The sequence below is a fragment of the Syngnathus acus genome, chromosome 3 (assembly GCF_901709675.1).
Source record: "Syngnathus acus chromosome 3, fSynAcu1.2, whole genome shotgun sequence".
Lineage (NCBI taxonomy): Eukaryota > Metazoa > Chordata > Actinopteri > Syngnathiformes > Syngnathidae > Syngnathus > Syngnathus acus.
Genome location: NC_051089.1, coordinates 14522921 through 14540682, shown reverse-complemented (window position 1 = coordinate 14540682; position 17762 = coordinate 14522921). Strand labels below are relative to the sequence as shown.

Below are 17762 nucleotides of genomic sequence, written 5' to 3'. Positions count from 1 at the left end.
TCATTTTAAGCTTTAAATTTGAGGATACTCATTTCCTGGTTCAATGGTAGAGTGTTCATCTCCCAACCCTATTCACGTAGCATCAAAGTGACGTACTCAATCCGCTTGATAGTCTCATCTGCGTATTGCTTCTCTTTTAATAAAATGTCAACAGACTTTGACGTGTGTGGAGACGGACGGCAAACGGACCACTTTGGCTGCCCACCAACATGCCTGACCTAAATTACCGTATTTTCCGCACTATAAGGCGCACTGGATTATAAAGCGCACTGGATTATAAGGCGCACCTTCAATGAATGGCCCATTTTAAAACTTTGTTCATATATAAGGCACACCGGATTATAAGGCGCATAGAATAAATAACTCAACGTTGCTCAAACGTTAATGCAACCACAATATAGTAACACTCGAAATAGTGAAAACAATAACAATATATCAATAACTCAACGTTGCGCAAACGTTAATATCACACAACACACAAAATAAACACGTAAAGCTTACTTTAATAAATTAGTCCTCATCCACAAATCCATATTGGTCCACGTATAAGGCACACCGGATTATAAGGCGCACTGTCGGCTTTTGAGAAAATTGGAGGTTTTTAGGTGTGCCTTATAGTGCGGAAAATACGGTAATGTAACAAAGGACCCAAAGCTCCCTAAAAACATGCCTTTAAAAAAAAAAAAAACAAGACTTTCTAGACAATGCACTTTCGGGGTTAACGCGATTCCCAAATTCTGGACCCCAAAGTCCGTGTAAAATCAAAATTTAGGTGTATTATGTGCTAAATTGGGTAGTGACGTTACAAAATGATCATACTAATCATTTGAAATGTCTTATCAGTAAACTGTACCATTCTTTCACACCTGTGTGTCTGTTTTGACCACATACTTGTATGATGATATCTACGTGGCCATCAGTTTAAAAATTCCATCAAAGTCTCCAACTGGAAAAGCTACAGTACCTCTCCGGCTGTACTGTCGAGACTCAAGATCTTAGAAAATCAAATGACAGGGAAGGTATGGTGACCTATAGCCTATTGTGCTATCGTTTTCTCCTGTATTTGTCTTCCTCTATATTTTTCTGTCGGTCTGGCTTAGGAATGTTACACATCCGCGGTGTGGTGGATGGTGAAGGTTTGCGTGTGTTTTTGCTGTTTTCTCTGTTTTATGTGCGTGTTTGCTTTGGAATGAGAGTGAGTGGTATGCTTTGTATGTGTTTGTGTTATAGAAATATAGAAAAGTGTGTTTGAAATAGTGGCCTGCCAGTGTCATCATTTGGCTAAACCACCCCCACCTCATCTTTGCCATTCCGCCACATGCATATTTCATGGAGCTGGTCATTTATGTCACCAGCAGGGCAGTTCCTTGGCAGCATGTGTGTTTGTGGAAAGGGGATATGAAACAGAATAACATCAAGTTAGCAAGTCATTCTAGTAGAAATCCACAGATGGACAGCTGCTACTCGCAGGCTGCTGCTGTGATTGAAGCTCCTTGTCTTGCTGTCAGAGCCATCTGTGTTTGAATGATGTGTTTTTAGAACTGCACTGTTATTCACATCCAGACCCTCAGAATTACATTTACATAATGTGTGCTTCCAGTGAGGTGCAGTGTTTATTTGTTGATACAAAGGAGAGAGAGCTAAGGCATGACTGCAAGCAGTGTCTAGATTTGATGCAGTACATGGTGATCGATCGGACTGTAAGGAAGTGCTCATAGAATAGAATACATCATTGTACAACAGGTATACAGTGATAATCAAAAATTTGCAAAGTAGTTATGGTATGTATTCATGAGAATTTTAAACACCATTGTATAGAAATATCCAATATGTAGTGTTGCTTGTTGGCTGCTAGAGAGCATGGGTGTAGAGCAAGTCATTTAGAAGAGAGGTTTTCTTGCCAAACGATGCATAGTGTCCACCTTCAGAATTACCGCATTATACTAACCTGGGGGACATCATGCATAGCAAAACCAAAGTGAGTCACGGTTGCGAATGATTCTCCTATTGCGTTGTGGTCCAGTTCCAATTATTCCACTGGCCTCGAGCGCCTAGTATGAAAATAACATGTGAAATGATATAATAATGTGTTAATAATTTCACACATAAGTTGCGCCAGAGTATAAGTCGCACACCTGGCCAAACTGAAAAAAGCTGCGAGTTATAGTCTGGAAAATACGGTAGTTGGGCTGCACAGAACATCTTATTACAAAGAAAATTTTGGGGTTGACTTCCACTTTAAGGGGTGAGGTTTTACACATTGGGATAGCTCTGTTGCTACACGCATATTAGCTTTTCTTTCTCTTAGTATGACAAACTAAATTACACTCAATGCAACCATTAGGCAAATGTAAAAGTTTGGTTCTTAGTTTAATTGGCCATGCTTGGAGAGTGATGGACGAATGGATCATCTATTCTTTTGCCAACTAGAATACTTTTTGCCATCAGGCGACGACTAGAATTTTTCAATGGATGGTAGGGATAAGAAGTTTACACACGCTCTCATTCAGCCCATCACCGCTGACCGCAACGTCGGCGACCCAAGTGAGTGGCAATCCTAGGGGAGAGATTGAAACTGTCAAAAGTGTGGTTTCATTTTTCTAAGGTTGATGGTGGCAATGCATGTTGCCACACGTGCAATCAATCATTAAAATGTCAGCGAGAAACACAAGCAAGCTAAACAAACAGGAAATGTGCATCTCTCCTCACAGATGTGCTTTTTCCAGCCCAACTGCATGTACCAGCCTTGGTTCTCGACACTGCTTGTCTTTTACACTAAATAATTGTTGATTTAATTATTAACATAGTGACAAAACACTTATTTTTCTAGAAATCTTAATTTTATTTTTTTGGGCACATTCTGTTGTTAACACTGTTTACAGTGAAGACGGTGTGCTGCTGACCTCGACTCAGGACGTCATGAGTCGGTGGGGAGAATATTTCAAAGACCTCCTCAATTCCACCGACACGCCTTCCATTGTGGAAGCAGGGCCTAGAGAATCTGTGGTGGACTCTCCAATCTCTGGGGTCGAATTCACGGAGGTAGGCAAGGCCCCGGGGGTGGATGAGATCCGCCCGGAGTTCTGGATGTTGTGGGGCTGTCCTGGCTGACACGCCTCTACAACATTGCGTGGACAGTGCCTCTGGATTGGCAGACTGGGGTGGTGGTCCCCGGAGGGTGTGTTCCAACTCCTCAGCCTCCCTGGTAAGGTCTATTCAGGGGTGCTGGAGATGAGGATCCGCCAGGAGGTCGAATCTCAGATTCAGGAGAAGCAGTGTGGTTTTTTTCCCGGCCGTGGAACAGTGAACCAGCGCTATACCCTCGGCAGGATCCTCGAGGGTGCATGGAAGTTCGCTCACATGTGTTTGTGGACCAGGAGAAGGCGTTCGACCGTGTCCCTCAGGGAATTCTGTGGGGAGTGCCACGGGAGTATGGGGTGCTGAACCAACTGATAAGGGCTGTTCGGTCCCTGTATTATCGATGCCAGATTTTGGTCTGCATTTCCGGTTTGGTGACCTCAGCATTGCATCTCTGGAGCTCATGATGTTTCCTTCCTTTTATATTGTAATAGCACCAACTTGCACAAACGCACACAATTTGTTCCTGATGCCTTTTATTTCAATGCCATAGTTTCAATAAAGTTACAATACAACTCTCTACAATGTCTGTGGGATTTATCTTTTTCTCTTTTTGATCAAAAGATCTGACATCTTAGCCATTCTCTCTATTACATTTGTGTTTGAATGCAAGTTGATTGCATTGACATGATTGCAATATTCTCGTTCTTCTGTTTCTCTCCATTAGCAAATGGTGATGAGCCTGCGGGTGTCTGAGCTCCAGGTGCTGCTGGGCTACGCCGGGCGCAACAAGCACGGACGTAAGCACGAGCTTCTAACCAAGGCGTTGCATCTGGTAAAGGCAGGCTCGAGCCCCGCCGTGCATATGAAGATCAAGGAGCTGTACCGCAGACGCTTCCCTGCAAAAATGGTGTCGCACTCCGAGCTCTCCTTGCCCGGACCGCATCACCCAGCCACAGCGGGGGTGGTTGGAGGAGGCGGAGCCGCTTTGCCTAGTGGCCTGACACAGCTGGCGTACGAAGGCCACGCAGGTCACGGTGGAACCCCGTCACCCGCCGCCTTACTACCCCTCTCGCTACTCGGCCCCGGAAAGCACGAGTTCACCGGGTTGACACACCACCTGTCCGCTGCAGTCCCGCTACACCCCGTCCATCCAGATGTGAAGCTCCAGAGGTTGCCATTTTATGACATGCTTGATGAGCTCATCAAGCCAACCAGTCTAGGTGAGACCATTTCAATGTTTTTCATATGTGAGGTGGTTTAGTTATGTTCACTATGTATGGGAGGCTCAAAATAAGCGCTTTTGCGTTGCTGCGTTCCCATCAAAATTAATATTTTGCATGGAAAGTAGTGGCTTGTATTAGGAGCCGTTCTAATGTTCTCTTATTGACTTTGCCACCTTCTCTTCACAATGACATGGAATATTAATTTCTAGAACTGTCTCCATGCGTAGATTTAATACATTAGAAAGGTCAAGTTTGAAATCGTGTCCATAATGGTTCTCTTGCATCTATTTGTTTGCATTTACTTATTACTATATTAAATCAACCACCAAGTAATAAACAATATTAAAACATACCACACACAGTTAACACTATCTTGTGTGACTTATGTCTGCCAGCTCACTGATGAAAATCATAGCCATGGAGTTTACGTCTTCACTCGGGGCCTGTTTCTAAGAGGACACATGGAGGTGAAAATTCCAAAATATCAGCTGCGCCTTTCGTTTAGACCAAGGGTGTCAAACTTATTTTTGAATCATTACAATATGTCACTGTTATTTATAGGAAAGGCAATTTACAGTTTTGGTATTCCAAACATTCAGTTGACACATAATTTGGCTTTGTAGGCCACATAAAATGATGCGTTGGGCCGGATCTGGCCCCCGGGCCTTGAGTTTGACACACGCTTTGACTAAGTTAAATACGCTCTGCCGTTGCATTCTCATATACACGGCTCAACCGTTTGCATTGTGAGGGTAACAATGATTTCTTAGTTACATGCAGCAGCATGTCTATATGTTAATTCATTTTTGTTTAATCACTTTTTATTTCATCATTTTAGCTTCTCTACTTGACTATGGAATTAACCTCTTCAGAAATGATCATGAATAATTTACCCATAATTTTATATAGTGAGATTCGTGATACAGACTATTATTGTGAAGGGATTCGTGATCGACCATTATCGTGATGGGATAGAATTGGTACTATTATATGAATTTTAGGCCATATTGCTTAACCCTATGCATATGCTAGCGCTTATCAATCTGGTCCAGTATTCTTACTTAATCGTATTTTTTATTTGTTTAGAAAAATAAATATTAGAATGCTGCTTTACTAATATTATTTTCAGTATAACTACTAATACAACCTGTCCCTGCAACTACAACGACATACATTTAAAATAAAACAAAATGTACCTAAAAATAAATGGATTGAACAAATCACTATTTTAATGTTAACCACCTGCGATTGGCTGGCAACCAGTTCAGGGTGTAGTCCGCCTACCGCTGCTCCTCTTTCAAAGTGGGGCAGTGATGCGGTGGCAGCCTGTTATGCTGTTATTTTATACTGCACTGGCACAGAAAGTTCCTGTGCCTGTGTAGCGCATGACGCCGGAGTGGAGGGATTGTAAAATGCTTCAAAGATGAATATATTAATTTTATTGCTAGTTCGAAATGAGATCAGAGGTAAAATGTGTAAAATAGCGTTCATATAGACTAAATAAATCAAAAATTAATTTCAGTAATTTCTCTCTTTAATGGACCGTTAACGAAACTGCTAAGGGTGAAGCGTAACGATGCTCCGGTCTTTAATAATTCAGCTCCGGGGCCGGTTTATTACCGGGGCTCGCTACCCATCCCTATCGACTGCTGCCTTTGTTTGTTGGCTTTTTTTGTAACCACTTTAGATGATGGTGAAAACTCCAAAAGTTGTGTGTGATTTGGCTCCTATTTTTCATTTAAGTCTTGTTTGAACTTTGCAGATTGTACGATTGGCAGTATGTCAGTACTTGAGCTTTTGTTTTCCATCTTGGCATTATTTTTAAGAAAGGCACAAAAACCTTTAGCAATTATTCATGAAGTGTTCACTACTGGTTATGATAATAATAATAATAATTTGCCTTTTTTAAATTATTCAAATTTACAATAGCCCATTTTTTATTCTTTTAACATACTATATTGTTTTATATTTTAAATTATAGTGTGAATTGGTGCCATCTTAAATGCATTTTTATCCCAAATTGACATTCCAATGCCAAATTAAATGTTGACAGCTGTCAAATTAGGATTTGAGAATGGGATTTTACAACAACAAGGATATGGCCAAACACGTGACAACATAGAAAATGTTATCTAGTCTTGTCTTAAGCCTCTATCGCACTGAGAGGTGTTGCCTCCTTGGCAGGCTTTGTAAAAGGTTGCAAATGTTCAAACGGTCAACATACGTTTTTTCCATCTGTTGCCGAACATCTGGTGAACGTTTTGCGAACACTTGTGACCTTGAACGAACCACAACAAACTCAGACGAGAACGTGACACTTGCAATTGTTTGCAGCTCAGTAGGATAGGTGCTTCAGTGAACATTTTTAATCATGCCTATTTTAGAGTGGATGATGAATTCTCTAGTTTGGCCAGGTTCGATTCCAACCCTGGTGAGATCTATCATTGTCTCGAGTGCTCCTCCAGTATCCACCTTTCATATACTGTCGTATCGAATTTAAATGCTCTGGCTTTGTAAGATATTACTAAATAATGGGAATATGTCTGTGACGTTCTTCATTACCATTTTAATAGCATAAGAAAGGATCATGTCATTTATTTTCTTGCCAATCCATGGTGGCCGCAACTTTGTCATCACAGCATTTCTCCTCCTGTACATTGTCCTAAATGAGTCCTTCCCCTTCATTTGTTTTCTTTCACCACTCTGCCTGCCATTATCCGCTTTGCACGCAAACATTTGCATTCAAAGTGCTAAAATTGTGCAGGCACACAACTGTGCCTGTAGAATACATTGGCCCTTTTATTTGAATCTGAATTGCACGACGTTGATGTCTCTGCACATGTTTCCTTCCAAAACTAGACCTACTTCTATATTAATAATATATGTGCTCGCTCAACAGTGAGAGAAAAAAAAAACCTGCAGAATATGGTGCACATGGTTTCACCAGGCTGAATATATGGTTCTGAAAGACTGCTCAGCTTCAGTTTCTATGTGATCACTATATTTAACCTAATTATAAGGTAGAGACTCCTGTTACCATTTCATCATGCACATTTGCCTCACTCAGATCCGATGAGCCCTATTCATGCAACTCCCGCAATTGTTCCTTTCCAGCATCCCTTCTTGCCTCATTCACAATATCATTCTTACCGAATCCCTACCCCCCACTCCTTCTGCTGCATTTATTCATACATTGAGTATTGATTGCCATGTGTGTCATAAAATGATAAAATGATCCTCTTCTTAATTCCGATTGATCATAGCTGAAAGGGTTTCAGTTAGGGCACGATACATTAATGTGAACAGGTTTATGGCCAATGAATTATGTTCCAGCAGCCCTCCCTTCAGTGAGTCTGATATTTTTACAAAAGATACACAGAAAATGACTTAAATGTTGAACGATTTATCCTGTTTGTTTTTTCTCTGATAAAACAGATGAACAAACTCAATGCTGTAGTGATAAACAAGAGAGAAAGGAGCATATGACCAACTAAATTGTGCTTGAATTGACTCTTCCTATGCATGTTTGCAGATGTGTTGTCTTGGGTGTGGCCCATGTAGTGTAGCAGTGACACGTCCTGTAAAATGTGTCCTATTTGCATTGATGAGAATAGCAGGAGCAACTGCCAGACTGATCTAAGCGTTTCTATATGTGCGCACTGGAATGCCTTAATGAGCCCAGTAACCATATACAGTGCTGCAGAACAACCGCATTCAGTTCTCAAACAGTCCCTCTTGTTACTGAGGAAGGAAGAAGTTATACAGGTTGGATTGTAAATTCTAGAAGTTATCTACATTGTTCTTGCAATTTTGTCATTTTCATGTTGTTGTTCTTGGTTTTCTGAGAATGGAGCTGTCTTTTGTGTTTATCTGCTTGTGAGTCTGTTTGCTGTGACCTACTAAATTAATGGAAAAAGTAGCAAAGGCCTGACCAAGCTAACAAGATCCAGCTGTTTTTTTTTTGTGCTTATTAGGCAGATTGAGTCGAGTAAATGCTCTCTATCTTAGCTCATACCTAAGACCAGACCTTAAGCAATATATATATATTTTTTTACTTTAGGGCCATAATCAACACTATTACCATATTGCACCATTTTCAAACCACTTGGTATGTTATCCATGCATGTTATTTCAAAAGAAAGAATACCTCCTGTTATCTTTAAAAACAATCCAAGGATCTTGGGATAACAGTAAAAGATATTACCCCAACGTGTTGAATACCCCTCCTCCTCCGACAGAACTATGCAATTTTATTTGTTTTTTTTAAGACCATCTTTTTAGGTAGACATGACATCACAACAGTTGGTCTACTTCGATCAATTATTTTTATGTTTTGTTTTATTTATTTTATTTTTTAAATAACAGCAGAACAGTTGTACTACATATTGTCTTTACACTACATAGTTTTGGTGCCACAAAGCAGATTCATTTCACAACCCACTCCCAAAAAATTTATAAAAGTTATAGATCTGAACATATTTTCGCTTACAATGAATGATTTAGAGGCCTTTTCTACAGTCTGTCTGTGAATCGTTGGCATGGAGACACATTCCACGATACATGTGTGGACCCAGCCAAAATACACATTGAAGAAATTAACAGCTCGGGGGGCCTCAAATACTGTACATCCGGCCCTGCTGGCTGCCTAATGAGGGCCTGAGGTTAAGTGTTGTCTCAGTTCGCTACTTTCGAGTTGCATGGAAAATCAAATTAGGGAAGAATCAGCCAAGCCAACTAAACATTAGGGCCTTATTTTGGTGAACTGGCACCAGTGCACTCGGCATTAAAACGGGCGTAGCTTTTCATTTTCGTGCCAGTGCAAGTCCAGTCTAGCGTGTTTGGAGCCGTGCTGCGCTCATCTGGGTGTGCCGGCACGCAAATCAGCCTCCTGACGCACTTGATAGATTGGTGGCAGAAAGTCCCATCATTTCCAGATTAGTGTGAAACCTCTATTTACGACCTTAATCGGTTCCGTGATTTTAAGTGCTTTCCCTTGTTACAAAACTTTGAATACATTTTAGACCGGGGAAAAGCTGGTCTAATTACAGACGCAGGCAGTCTAACGGAATTTTGGTGCATTCAATCGAAGCATTGATCGACAAATTGGCACTCGGGGGGTTTGACGTCATTTCATTAATAAATATGACATCAGCGTGGGACAATCACTCTGAATCTTTAATTGAATGGCTTCTGATATGATTTGACATCCCAGCAGCGAACAGGAGTTAGAAAACAATGGATATGCTCTAAGACAGTGTTTCCCAACCAGTGTGCCGCGGCACACTGGTGTGCCGTGAGAGATGTTCAGCTGTGCCATGGGAAATTGTCCAACATTAATTACGGAGCGCATTGTAAACAGTATCGTCAAACCACTGGTCAGTTAGCACAAGGCCTGGTCAGCCACTTGCTAATTGTGCATGCGGGGCAAATCGGAGAATCTTGAGATTTCATGTTGTGGCATCGGCACATACTCAGTTTATGTGTGTGTTGCTGTGTGCTTTTACTAACAGTGACACTATGACGGCTGTGGTGCGTTTTCGGTCCGATGGAAATCAGAGCAGGTAGTTCAATGGGAGAACCTGGATTGTTCATTTTTCACCAACATAAAATACACAGTCAAGTCGAGACACCTCGACTGTGATAGCCACTCAGCCGCTGTCAGAACAGCAGAGCGTCTTTAAAAGTGACTTTGTTCTTAATGTCGCAATATTTATAGAGCTAGTCAAAAACAGTAAACAAAGTCATATTGATTCTTTTGGATTTTGATCACAATCACTTTCAATAGTTTATTCCTTATGCTGTCTAAAACCTTTTTTCAAAAACTGTCACTTTTATTTACAAAAGAAATACAATTTAAAGAATATTTAGTATTTATTTTTATTCAATTAGTCGACTCTCCATACATACATAGGAATAGAACTTTACGTCTTTTGTTGTAATATAACTGATTTTAATATAGAAGCTGGTGTAACACTTAACAGATTTTTGTTGGTGGTGTGCCTCGAGATTTTTTCCAATGAAAAGGTGTGCCGTGAATGAAAAAAGGTTGGGAAACACTGCTCTAAGAGGCTGCCGTTTCCCCGGTGCCAGAAGTTAAATAATTCAAAAAAAAAACATCAAACACTTATAAAACATTGGCAACAATGCAAACATAACAACTATTCCTCTGTATGCCAGTTACGCCCAATTCTACCACAGCCAAGTCTAGCAAAATAGCAAATGGAAGAAAACTGCACCCATGCGCACACTTGATCTGTGTTTTGCGATTAGACTGCACTTTAAGTCAGGCTTATCAGAATACGCCCCCAAATATTCAGATGACATTCAAACATGCCATGGTTGAATTATGTAGTTGCGCGTGCTTGGTCTGTTTGTCCAAACCTCACCCACCAAACATGAAATTGATTCAAATATCTCTTATAAAGAACATCAATGATCGGCCCGTTATGTTTGCTTGTCATCATTTCTGCCTCAATTCGTCATTTGTATTCACACAGTTTGTCTTTCAACGTTACTTTCCGTTCCACAGCGTCATAATCACCACCCGGCAAGAATATAATGAAATGAAGTACCAGAACGTTCTCTCCTCATGATGATGACTCATATGTATCTTACAGCAAAATACCTACAGTACGAGTGTATAGATTAAATATGCAGAATTACCTGGTGTTCCAGTCTCACTGCATTCATATGTGATGGGTTTTCTTTGCGGATGACATAGTATTTGCAGATAAAACCTTTGCAGAAAGATAATCTTAGCGTTTGATCAAGTCTAAAATGATATTAGCACAACAATTCGGATGTGTCACCAGCCTGTTCATTTGCTTCTCTCATGTGAACTGTACTGCCTTTATTAAAAGCTTTGTGTCACAAAGCTTGATGATTAAGAAAAATATTATGGGCATACAAAAAGGGATACTAATCATATGGGAGTAGTTCGTCTTTAAGCTCTTTGATCGACTTCAGAGCTCTGTCTTGCTATATTTTTTATCCTCTTTATGCAACTTCAAAAAAGTGGCAGTTGCATGATTGTAGATTTAAAGTAGATGGGAGTTGTCACCTTTTCCATGTCTTTTAGCCACACTGCAACATGAGAACAAATTCAGTTTTGTGGTGAGAGTGACTCTTATAATGGAGCGGCCACGGGGAGTGAGAAAACGCAAGCAAGGACAGAGTGAGAAGGGGGAGGGAGAGGGAGAAAGGGAGTGATGGAGCTAGAGTGATCGAGATCTATTTTTAGCTGCAGTTGCCCGAATGAGGAAGTCTGAAAGCACATGACATGTAATATTATTCTATGGCACAGACAGGCTCCAAAATGCATGAAAGAAAAGAGACGGTACAATGAATGTATAATATGCCATTTACAGAGTGGGTGGTAATTACACCCTTAATACTGCTAGCTTGGAAATTAGACAGACCCAGAAAGTAGGGTCAATTTGACCCAACTTTGATTTGTTTTGCAAAAAATTGTTTTGGACCGAAAATGTTTTGTTTTTTTTAACATTTGGCTCAACTTCCTGGGTCGGTCCAATTTTTTTTAACCCAAATCGGGTTGATTTTAACCCAGCAATTTTAAGGGTGTACCAAGGAAATGAAATACTCACAATACCTAATGACCACGACTGATTATCTTAAATAGATGAACTACCATAAGTAATATCCATGTGTTTTCAAAAGTGTTCTAACCAGTATCAAACTAGAAATTTTTGTTTTGCTTCAATTGTACACTAATTCTTGATTTTAAAATAAAAAATGACTATCCTGCTGTTGCCAAACACGAATGGTTTATAAAAAAAAAAAAAAAAAAAAAACATGCTTAAATTGTGAATTATTCTGTCTAGCTTCATGTTATGGCTTCTTGTTTTTCTGCAGCTTCGGACAACAGCCAGAGATTCCAGGAGACATGTTTTGCCTTTGCATTAACGCCACAGCAAGTCCAGCAGATCAGCAGTTCAATGTAAGACAAATGAAACGCCATTTTTGTCCCAGCCGGACTGTGAATTATCAGGCTGCTTGGTTCATATCTGCTTTTTGTGCATTAAGGGACATCTCGGGGACCAAATGTGATTTCTCAGTTCAAGTCCAATTGCGGTTTTGCCTGTCAGAGACAAGCTGTCCTCAGGAAGATCATTTTCCACCCAGTTTGTGTGTGAAAGTAAACGGCAAGCCATGTAACCTGCCGGTGAGAAACACAAACACATGCTGTGCACAAGCAGCCTAATACCATGTTTTGAGTTGGATCTCGATACAATACGCAATAATCGTGTTTTTGCCATTTAATATCACAGGGTTATCTTCCTCCGACCAAAAACGGTGTTGAGCCCAAGCGGCCCAGCCGACCCATCAACATTACCTCACTGGTGAGATTGTCCACGACAGTCCCTAATACCATTGTGGTGTCCTGGACTTCTGAGATTGGAAGGGTGAGCGACAGAGGGATGGATTTACTAAAAATCCCATATAGAAGGCATGAAAATGGGTGTTCCCTCTCCCAGACTTGTATGCGCTGTTGGTTTCCCATGTTGCGCCACATTTAATAAGTTTGGCTGTAGGCGACTGTCACATTTTGAGGCTTTTGTACTTTGATGACGTTCTTCATTGGAAAATTGGGAGTGCACCACCTGGGAAAAATAAAATTTGAAGGTAGGGTGATGTGGTAGTGGAAGACAAACATCAGCTGTCCACCCTGCCTCCCCAAAAATGACATTTAGTGTTAAAGTTATACTTCATTACGAATAGGGAGATTTTCTGTGGTGGCACGGTGCTATCAGGTCAGAGCGAGGCTGTGGGGCTATGCCCATGATGTGTGCCCGCCAGTGTACGCCAAATGATAGACACCTTGTAAGTTGCGCCGTCGGTCTCTTGAGTGGTTGGTTTTTTTTTCCCCCTTGTTTCTTTTTTTTTTTCTTAGTAGCTATTGTTTCTGTTAAATCAAATTCGAGGCATAAGATGAAGCTAGCAACAATTGCATTTTTTTCACAGATCATATTTAATTTGGCCAAATATCAAATATTAATGACTGTTTAAAAAAATTGTTTTTATTGCAAAAAAGTCAATTCTACTGTTTTTAACGTGCTCAGTAAATCAATTTAATTGGTCTGAAGCATGAAGGGAAATGACGAAATGTATCATTTTGGTACAGATTTAAGCAAGAAACATTACGCGGGCCTTATAAAATGATGTCTTGAGCCAGATCTGGCCTCTGTGCCTTGAGTTTGACACCATCCAGAAGCTTTAAAATTGCAGTGCTGAATGGACAACTAAGCACACTATGCTTGTTTTTTTGTTTATGGATTTTGAAAAATGTTGACACAGGCAGAAAAGAGCTTTTCTGCCCACCATCTCTCATTTTGCATCTATTCGTCATGGTTACACAGTGTTGCCGTTTGCCCCTGTATTTCAGATGGGCTACTTAAAGATGCGAAATCAGCCAATGCAATTCCTCTTTGGTTTGCTAAATAACATTGAACCATGCTAAATTGATCTATTTGCTATATGTATATAGCCTAGAGGTACTCCTCAGAATTCTGGGTGCCCCAGTGAGCTTCCACATACGTTTGGGTGAACAATCAAGTTTTTTTTGGGGGGGGGGGGGGGGGGGGGTTTGCACACAGAGGCCTTGAGTAAATGACCTCCAAACTCTTCCAAGGTCTACCTTTTTTTGCAATTCCAGAGAAATACAATAGATGGCAGTATTACACTTGTCAAAATTGTCTTAGGAAAGCAGGCGTCTATTTGGTACGCTTTGATTTAATATGGTTCCATGTTGTTTTTCACCTCCACAGAATTACTCTATGGCAGTGTACTTAGTCAAGCAGCAGTCCTCCACGGTGCTTTTACAGAGGCTTCGAGCTAAAGGCATAAGGAATCCAGACCACTCCAGAGCACTCAGTAAGGCCTCTCTGAACTCTTTGTGTTTAGTAAAGCTCAGGTCCAGAATATGGTGTGCCAATTTCGAGATACCCACTAATTATCTATTCTTTGCGACCTCCAGTGACAAATATCTGTTCTATAATGGACGGATATGTATATTTATTTTTACAACAGTATGGCAGGGTGCAATGTGACTGTAGTCTGCAAAATGCATAAGATATTAAACTTACAGCAATCTGACTAATCTTTAGTCTTTATTACACTTTGATGTTGGTATTTATTATTCTCCCCATTTGCCTCCAGTCAAAGAGAAGCTAACAGCAGACCCAGACAGTGAGATAGCAACAACTAGCCTTCGTGTGTCTTTGCTCTGCCCGGTAAGCCTGCTTCTTTCATTTGAAGGCAATCTACAGATGTTTCATAGCATGAAGACACATTACCAAAATTATTGTGCTGAATTATTGTGTTCATTCTATTACATTTCTTTTTTTTTTTCTTCTACATAGACTTGTCAGTCTCTTCTCGATCGCTAGTGTGCACCTTTTCCACAAGCTTGACGTGTTTTTGATGCTACCCATAGACAGCACCTTATGCCCCTGCTATGCGAGTGACCTCTCTATTGCCTTAAGACATATCCTTGCACCCTTTTCAGCTCGGAAAAATGCGGCTGATGATTCCATGCCGGGCGCTGACATGCTCCCACCTGCAGTGCTTTGACGCCACACTGTATATTCAAATGAACGAGAAGAAGCCCACCTGGGTTTGTCCTGTTTGTGACAAGAAAGCCCCTTATGAACTCCTCATCATCGATGGGTAAATTCCGCTGCTTCTCATCCCGCGGCAGAGCAATGCAATGTTTTTTTTATGGCATGGTCTGTTTTATTTGTATTCGATCCAAGCCTGGAAAAGTATTTTTAGAATATATACATGACAGCAGTACGATCAAGTAAGGTTTATTTTAATTGATGAAACAGCATCATCATGATTATTTAAACCTTATACCAATTATCTGATCACCCTCAATCTGAATACAGTAGTCTCCGTTTTAATCCAAATGTGATTTAATGAATAACGGAAATATATCAGGTTTGCACAATTGGGCACCACTTGAATTGGACTTGCATATCTGTTATTCTTCATCGCACTGTTAAATCACTCAGGCTTTTTGTGGAGATCCTGAACAGCTGTGTGGATTGCGATGAGATCCAATTCAAGGAAGATGGGAACTGGGCCCCCATGAGGACAAAAAAGGACTTACAGGAAGTCTCCTGTGCTGCTTTAAGCAGCAGCCTGAATGGTAAGAAACGAAATGGTTTAGTAAGCAGCAAATAAGAAGGACTGTTAATTAAGTCATTAAATAAATGATACAAGAACCGAGTGTAAGGATACACAAACTAGGGAAACACATATGATGATGATGAAGATGGTTGAATGTTATCCGTGGGCCACCACATATTAGCAGCTTGGCATTCGCAAAGTCACCTATTTCCTAATTTTTGTTATGAGGGAGGAACCTATCCTCCAGTATTCTATTGATTACACTATTTGGAATTTTCAGATTTTTTTATTTAATGTTGCAATTGTCATATGGAATAAGCACAAACGATAATCGGTTTGGTTCCATGAAGATCTACAGAAATCAGAGCATTCTTGCTTTTGTTAGTCTGATATCAGGATTTGGACACTTTTAATATAATCAATGGTTTTAAACAAATAGTAAACGAGAAGTTGTTGATCAAAATAGTTGTCAATTAATTCAAAGAATTGTCCATTAATTTTGACATCTACTCTCAATGGCGCTCTCCAGGTCTGTGTCCGACATCTGCTGGCTCAGATCAGCAGATCTCCTTGTCAGCCAACCACAGCAGTGGCAGTAATGACAGCAGCAGCAAGAAAATGGCGGTGATCGACTTGACATTAGACAGCTCCTCAGAAGATGACGAGCAGGACACTCCGCCGCCACTGCCGCCGCCGCCTCTACCTTCATTGCCTCCTCCCGCCAAACGATCCTGTCCTTCCATTTCCCCAACATCGCCGCCCATCCTCAACAAAGGGTCAGTCAGACCCGGAGCACCGGTTGTGATTTTGTCTGCTCTCATAGCTTGGGAATCATCAAATGTGGAAAAAGCTCACATGGGAAGCGAAGCATGTAGATAATTGAATGATTCATGAGGTGTACACTTGAATGCCCGGATAGGGTTTTACCATTTTGCTTGAACAACCACATAAAAGGTTGTGTCTGTGTAACATTTGTACTTCAAATCTCTTGTGACAGTCAGAACGCTTACTGGAGATTTTTCCTGGAGTAATAGACATGAAAAGCAGTCTCTTAAGTAGTCATTTAGTGAATACGACTAACTTGGTTTGGTACAATTAGATTGATGTTCTTAAAAGAAATCTTTCATGTTGACTGCATCACATGAATTCTCATAAAAATGGATTTGATAAACGTACAAGATGTTCTAAAATCACTCTTTCCAAGCTAAGCTTAAATTGTCTTACATTCAAACGTGCTCATGTCAACCATATGACATTTCTCACAACTTTGGCTCATTGGAAGTGCAAAAACACATTGACTTCACTGATGAAATGTCAAGTATGACTCTGTGTGACCACTTGTCCCCACCTACCTCAGGGTGTTGAACCTGCACCATCAGGCCTCCCCGGTGAGTCGTGCATCCAGCATGCCAGCTATGGACACCAGCTACATGCCTCCTGTCCCGCCACTCATCCAGGACTATAGACCCTACTACCACACCACCAATGACCTTCCAGGTAATGACGAAGACAAGTTTAATTCAGTGTTGATAGATAGATAGATAGATAGATAGATAGATAGATAGATAGATAGATAGATAGATAGATAGATAGATAGATAGATAGATAGATAGATAGATAGATAGATAGATAGATAGATAGATAGATAGATAATCAAATGAATTGTTGTGTGTCCTCCACTTTACCAGTCTCTCCTATTTCTCTCCGATTTACAGATTTGAATTTCTTCTCGTTCCTGCAAGGTGACAATCATCAGGTATGTGTCACAGTAAAGTCCTCACTGCAAGAAAAAATGCAACCCCTGACATTGGCATTTAGAAAGTAACATTTTGAAGTGCCACCGTATAATTAGATTGAGTCACAACCAGCACGATTTGATTGAAAAGAAAATAGCACATCGCCTTGGCAACTGAAGCTATTGGCAAAAGACAATGCAAAGAAAGGAAAATGAGAACACTTTCATGATTATCATAGGCCATGTGTCACTTGTCGTCAGCTTTCTGGATGGTGATTATGCCTCCTTTGCAAATTTCACCAGGATGCATGCAGAAATATTTTTTTGCTCGCCATGCTTATGCATATTTATGCAATATTTGTACAGAACCACCATAGTGGTGTGATTCAAAGTCTAACGTTGAACTTAATTGTTGGATTGTAGACTTTTCACAAATTCCATAAAGATTCATTTGGAAAATATGTCACATTTTAAATCAGTAATCTGGAAGTCAGATTGTCAACAGTGAAGTGCTTGCCGCAAATCTTTTTGTGGGAAACCTACCTAATTTGTATCTGAAAAAAGACTTTTGA

General features: G+C 40.5%; 1 protein-coding gene across 1 annotated transcript in view; it reads left to right on the top strand.

Annotated features, from left to right (window-relative positions):
• Window positions 1-17762, top strand: part of LOC119120554 (E3 SUMO-protein ligase PIAS1-like) — a 32970-nt gene that overhangs the window by 11779 nt on the left and 3429 nt on the right. Inside the window, exons 2-12 of the mRNA XM_037247551.1 lie at window positions 3806-4301; window positions 12177-12261; window positions 12348-12486; window positions 12593-12727; window positions 14090-14195; window positions 14481-14554; window positions 14830-14990; window positions 15338-15474; window positions 15985-16231; window positions 16813-16952; window positions 17171-17211. Of these exons, the coding sequence (XP_037103446.1) occupies window positions 3806-4301; window positions 12177-12261; window positions 12348-12486; window positions 12593-12727; window positions 14090-14195; window positions 14481-14554; window positions 14830-14990; window positions 15338-15474; window positions 15985-16231; window positions 16813-16952; window positions 17171-17211 (1761 nt within the window). The remainder of the gene's footprint in view (window positions 1-3805; window positions 4302-12176; window positions 12262-12347; window positions 12487-12592; window positions 12728-14089; window positions 14196-14480; window positions 14555-14829; window positions 14991-15337; window positions 15475-15984; window positions 16232-16812; window positions 16953-17170; window positions 17212-17762) is intronic.